General features: G+C 35.2%; 1 protein-coding gene across 1 annotated transcript; it reads left to right on the top strand.

Moving 5' to 3' along the window:
• The first annotated feature begins 2,817 nt into the window (after positions 1 to 2,817).
• LOC108980710 (ethylene-responsive transcription factor ERN1-like) lies at positions 2,818 to 3,716 on the top strand. The gene has a single exon (XM_018951710.2). It carries the CDS (start codon positions 2,892 to 2,894, stop codon positions 3,714 to 3,716), a length of 825 nt encoding a protein of 274 aa, XP_018807255.2. The 5' UTR covers positions 2,818 to 2,891.
• Positions 3,717 to 4,938: the final 1,222 nt, after the last annotated feature.

Genomic DNA, 4,938 nt, shown 5'->3' on the forward strand with positions numbered 1-4,938 from the left:
TCTCGCGAATCTTTTCCCACCTAGGGTTGTGCTTGCCTAGGTCTTTCTTCACCTCAACTTCTATCTGCCTGGACGGTTCAACGGGCCTTTTGGCTTCTTATGCCCAAGATGACGAATCTCTTATCCTCGTATGCGGGACATTCTTACCTTCTAAGGGCAAATTCTCACAGAAAGCATGAAGAAATCTACCTCTGACAATGGCATCTAGCATGCCGCTTAGGTCATATATATTGATGAGAAATAGAAAAGGGGACAAGGGTTCCCTTGTTTCAACTAAAGAGGATTATTAAAGAACCCAGTTGGGAGCCATTCACTAAGGCTTAAAAACGGATTGTGGGATCACAGTGCCTAATCCAAGAGCACCGTCTCTTCCTGAAACCACATGCTCTAAGTAAGTAATGCAAAAATTCTCAATTTACTTGGGCATACGCCTTCTCTATATCCAATTTGCGTCACATGCTAGCACTAAAGCTTTGCTTCTAGACTCCAAGTATTCATTGACAATAAGGACTAGTCCAAAATTTGCCTCCCTTTTGACAAAGGTATTTTGAGACATTGAAATAATGCTCTCCATAACCATGCTCATATGACTTTGGATATAATCTTATAAATGATTCTTTTTCTATACATCTTGTATATATGAATACAGAAAACACACCAGCCTTTTGTGTATTTACTGAAATTTTGTTATGCAAAAGAAAAACCTTTCTAAAATTTATACGTTAATAATTGCCATAATAGGCCTTATAACAACAGCTTTTAATTTGTTGTCAAAATATTTATAAACGGCTAGGTTATTAGTCCAACGCTTTCTGTTGACTGCGACAAACGGTCTTACAATATTACGTTGTTGTCGTCCAAGGTATAATATATATGAATGCAACCCCCATTTGGTAAATAAGGACGTTGGCCGGGGACCATCTGATCTATAGGATCGATTCATTGTATTGACCTTAAAATGACATCGTCACGCAAGGCCTTTCCTTTTCTTATTGTTTGTACACATGTTAGTTTCGGAGGCCACATAAAGTAGTCTCCGGGTCGTGAGGATTTGAAAAATAGTACTTATTTGCTTTATTGTTTGTTTTTTGTAAAATGCTGTGTAACTAACCAACCTATGACGCCGTGTTTGATGCCCTTTTACGTTTCTCCATCATTCGTCAATTGTTTAATTAAGGAATCTCATCATGTCACGTTGCTCTCCATGACCATTTCATCCCAATGGCATCAAATGTATTACGCTTTCTAAAAAATATACTGCATTCCTTCTTGTGTACGTGATCAATTTATTTTTTGAGAGATGATAATTGTAGTTCTAGGATATATAAATATTGTGTACCTCTTTTAAAAAAATAATAATGCTACATACAGTTATAGAGTACGTAAATGTTGCAAAATTATTTTAAAAAAAAAGTAGGGTCCAATTTTAAAAAATTAGTTGTTTTCATGTAGATATCAAATTAACTTACTTTTTTCAAAGAGATTGCATTGCGCTTGCACACTTCACGACTACAAATATAATTTCTCTTAAAAAAATAGATAAATTTGAGACTCAAATGAAAAAATTATTTTTTTAATAATGAACTCCACGTTTTTTAGAATGAATGCTATGACTTACACATCCTAAGATTGTATCTTACATTGCACTTATTTTTTATGTATTTAAAAAATGTGTTGTTTGCATGATCAGTTTTAACTTGTAATTTAAGGCATTTTACTGCTATTTTGTATGAAATTTTATTATATTATAATCTAGGCATTTTTTAATATTAACAATATTTATTACACACCCTTTTGGGAATTTTCTTTCTTGGTAGGTCCTTAATATGTTTTTCAGAGGATGCTTATATGGTAGGGGCCTTAGGCATTGGGCCTCCCTGCCTTTCTAGTAATCAAGCAGGCCACTGGTTATAGAATCTATTCGAAGCATCAAGTTTTGTTTGTTAATGAAGGAGGTTAAAACGTAACGCAGAGTGCACGATAAGATATTCTTGTGCACTGTATTGAATAATATAAAAGTGAGAAGGCCGTCCTTAATTGATTCAATCAATGTTTCCAACCCTTTAGTTTATGGGTTCATCTAGAGGGTTATTCTGATGCCTCCAAGTGGCAAGCTTTCGAGCCTCGACGACTTTCTTTGTCGAATGTTTGACCAGGCAAGAGGGAGAAGGGAGATGGGACAAGGACTAGGCATCCGCGACTCCAACTAGACATCGGATAATTTATACTCGTGCTTGTCTTTAACGTTGTCTTCTTTTCTCTTTCTTAGAATAACCCTGTGCTGTTTCTGTAATGACTTTAATGGTTTGAATTGAAAATTTATCTCATCTTATTATTATAATTTTTTTAAATTTTAAAATAAAATATAATAAATAATTTAATTTTTTCTAATTTTAAAATAATAATAATATCAAAAAATAATATTCTAATAATATTTTATTCAATTTATCTAAAATCATCTCAACTCATCTCTAAATCTAAAAATAACCTTATGTCCCTCCAGTACTGTTTAAACTTCCTTATTATTCATGTTTAAGAAATTATTCCTTACCAGGAGTATCATTTTTCTTTCTGAAGTTGAAGATATATAGAAAGTAGAGGATCAGAGCTAGGATACTTATATTGGGAAGAAAACAGGTGGTAGTTGAGTGATATTTTGTCCACATTATATAGGAACTAACAGATCAAGTAGAAATAAAAAGACAAGGAAGAAGGATAGAAAAATAAGGATAGAAAAACTTGCCAATGTCCCTATATATTAATACTCAATACTGAATCGGCTCCCCACTATCTTTTAGAGCTAAAACAATTCCCTCTTCTTCTGTCTCTCTTGTTTGAATCGAAACCCTTTCTCTTGGCCAGTTTAATTAATTTTCTTGTAAAACTTGGCAATGGAGATTCAATTCCACCAACACAAGCAGCACAAGAATTCTGACATCTCAGGAATAAGCAAAGAGAGCAAGTTCAAGGGAAGAGGCAGAAGCCGAAGCCGAAGCCGAAGCAGCAGCAGTAACACAAACAAGTTTGTTGGGGTGAGACAAAGGCCATCTGGGAGATGGGTAGCTGAGATCAAAGACACAACACAAAAGATAAGGATGTGGCTCGGCACATTTGAGACTGCTGAGGAGGCTGCCCGAGCTTATGATCAAGCCGCTTGCCTTCTTCGTGGATCCAACACTCGTACAAACTTCATTACCCATGTGTTCTCAGATTCTCCCCTCGCTTCTAGGATTAGGAATCTCCTAAACAACAAAAAAGGAGCCAATAGAGAACAACAGGTTGAATCCCCTACTCCCACAATTAGTACAACTAGTACTCGTCCTAGTTCTAGAACTAGTAGTAATTCTACTTCCCCGAGCAACGGTGATAACTCTGATCTTTCTAGAGGAAATACCCAGTTTTTTGTTGATGCATATAAACCAGATTTGAGCAATTGCAGTGAAGAGTTTCCCTTTCAACAGTATCCTGCTTCATGGGGTTTTGGACCTGGGTATGATCGGTTTTTGTTCACTCAAGAAGCGGTGGATTTGCCAAAGAATGTAGCTTTGCATGATACTGCTGAGTTGGAGATACCGGAATTTGAAAGAATGAAAGTCGAAAGACAGATATCGGCTTCGCTCTATGCAGTGAATGGAGTGCACGAGTATATGGAAACTGTTCATGATCCTCCTGAGGCTCTCTGGGATCTTCCACCATTATGTTCATTGTTTTGCTAAATTTGGTGAATTTTAATGGCCTTTCATCCTTTCTTTCTGTTCACTTTTATATAAACCCAAAAACGGGTATATGATTGAGATTGTGTTAAACTTTCAAAAACATGAACCTTTTTATTTTTGGAACATATTTTTACAATGCAAGAGTTGACAAATAAATAGACATGAGGCTAAGCTTTCTATGGTAACAAATAAAGTATGGAAAGAATGTACAATGGCTAATTCCTAAAATCATGGTGTTCCTGATTTGGTACTAAGTCTGATCCTGTCAATACTCCCCCTCAAGTTGGTGCATGAAAATCCGTAATGCCCAACTTGCGTGAAAACATTTTACAATGAAAGAATTGACAAATAAATAGGCATGAGGCTAAGCTTTTTATGGTAACAAATAAAGCATGGAAAGAATGTACAATGGCTAATTCCTAAAATCATGATGTTGCTGATTTTGTTGCTGATTTGGTACTAAGTGTGATCCTGTCAATAGATTGCAAGATTACAATGTCAACCCATTTTGTTTGCACCTTATGTAATTTTTTTTCCCTAGTTCTCTCCAAGCACTCTAAATTCATCAGGGGAAAAAGAGAAGCCAGAATTGTTAAGTTGTGGGAGGATCTTTTCCACTGTTAAAATTAGACAAATACTGATTTATGAGCCATGCTAAAGCCTCCATATTTAACACACCTTGCACATTCAGTGACGTGGAAAAAAAACTTGTGGAAATTGAATACCTTCTCTCAAAAATCAAGGACCCATCCCAGACTTAATGTAAAAATTATATTCATCATCCTACACACCACACTAAGCTCCATACATTTTATTATTTCTTTTTTCTTTTATCAAATGTGTAGTATATTGATGATAAGTAGAATAATTCAATAAGTTTAAGAAGAATAAAACAAAACAAAATTACAAATTTTTTTTTTTAAAAAAATGTGTGGATTGTGGTGTATGGGGATGATGAGTAACAAGGGCCATGAAACAAAGTCAATCTCATATTGTTATGGATATTTACATAATTTTATTTCATTGAGTGTCTGCCTAGTAGGGTTTAGTCGTGGGTCACGTATCTGGCCTCGTTATGTAGTGGGTCAACCATTTTCTTTAGCGGGTCAGTTATTCATGTTAGTGTCCGTCAATTTCATCAAGTCTAGTAACCGTTGGTTGAATCAATCCACTATCTATGTTTATAAATATAACCCAGTATTAATGAAAATCATCAGATTCA

Source organism: Juglans regia, chromosome 4, assembly GCF_001411555.2.
Source record: "Juglans regia cultivar Chandler chromosome 4, Walnut 2.0, whole genome shotgun sequence".
In the NCBI taxonomy this organism is placed as follows: domain Eukaryota; kingdom Viridiplantae; phylum Streptophyta; class Magnoliopsida; order Fagales; family Juglandaceae; genus Juglans; species Juglans regia.

Coding starts and splice junctions, on each gene's coding strand:
- LOC108980710 (XM_018951710.2), top strand. CDS start 2,892: ATGGAGATTCAATTCCACCAACACAAGCAGCACAAGAATTCTGACATC.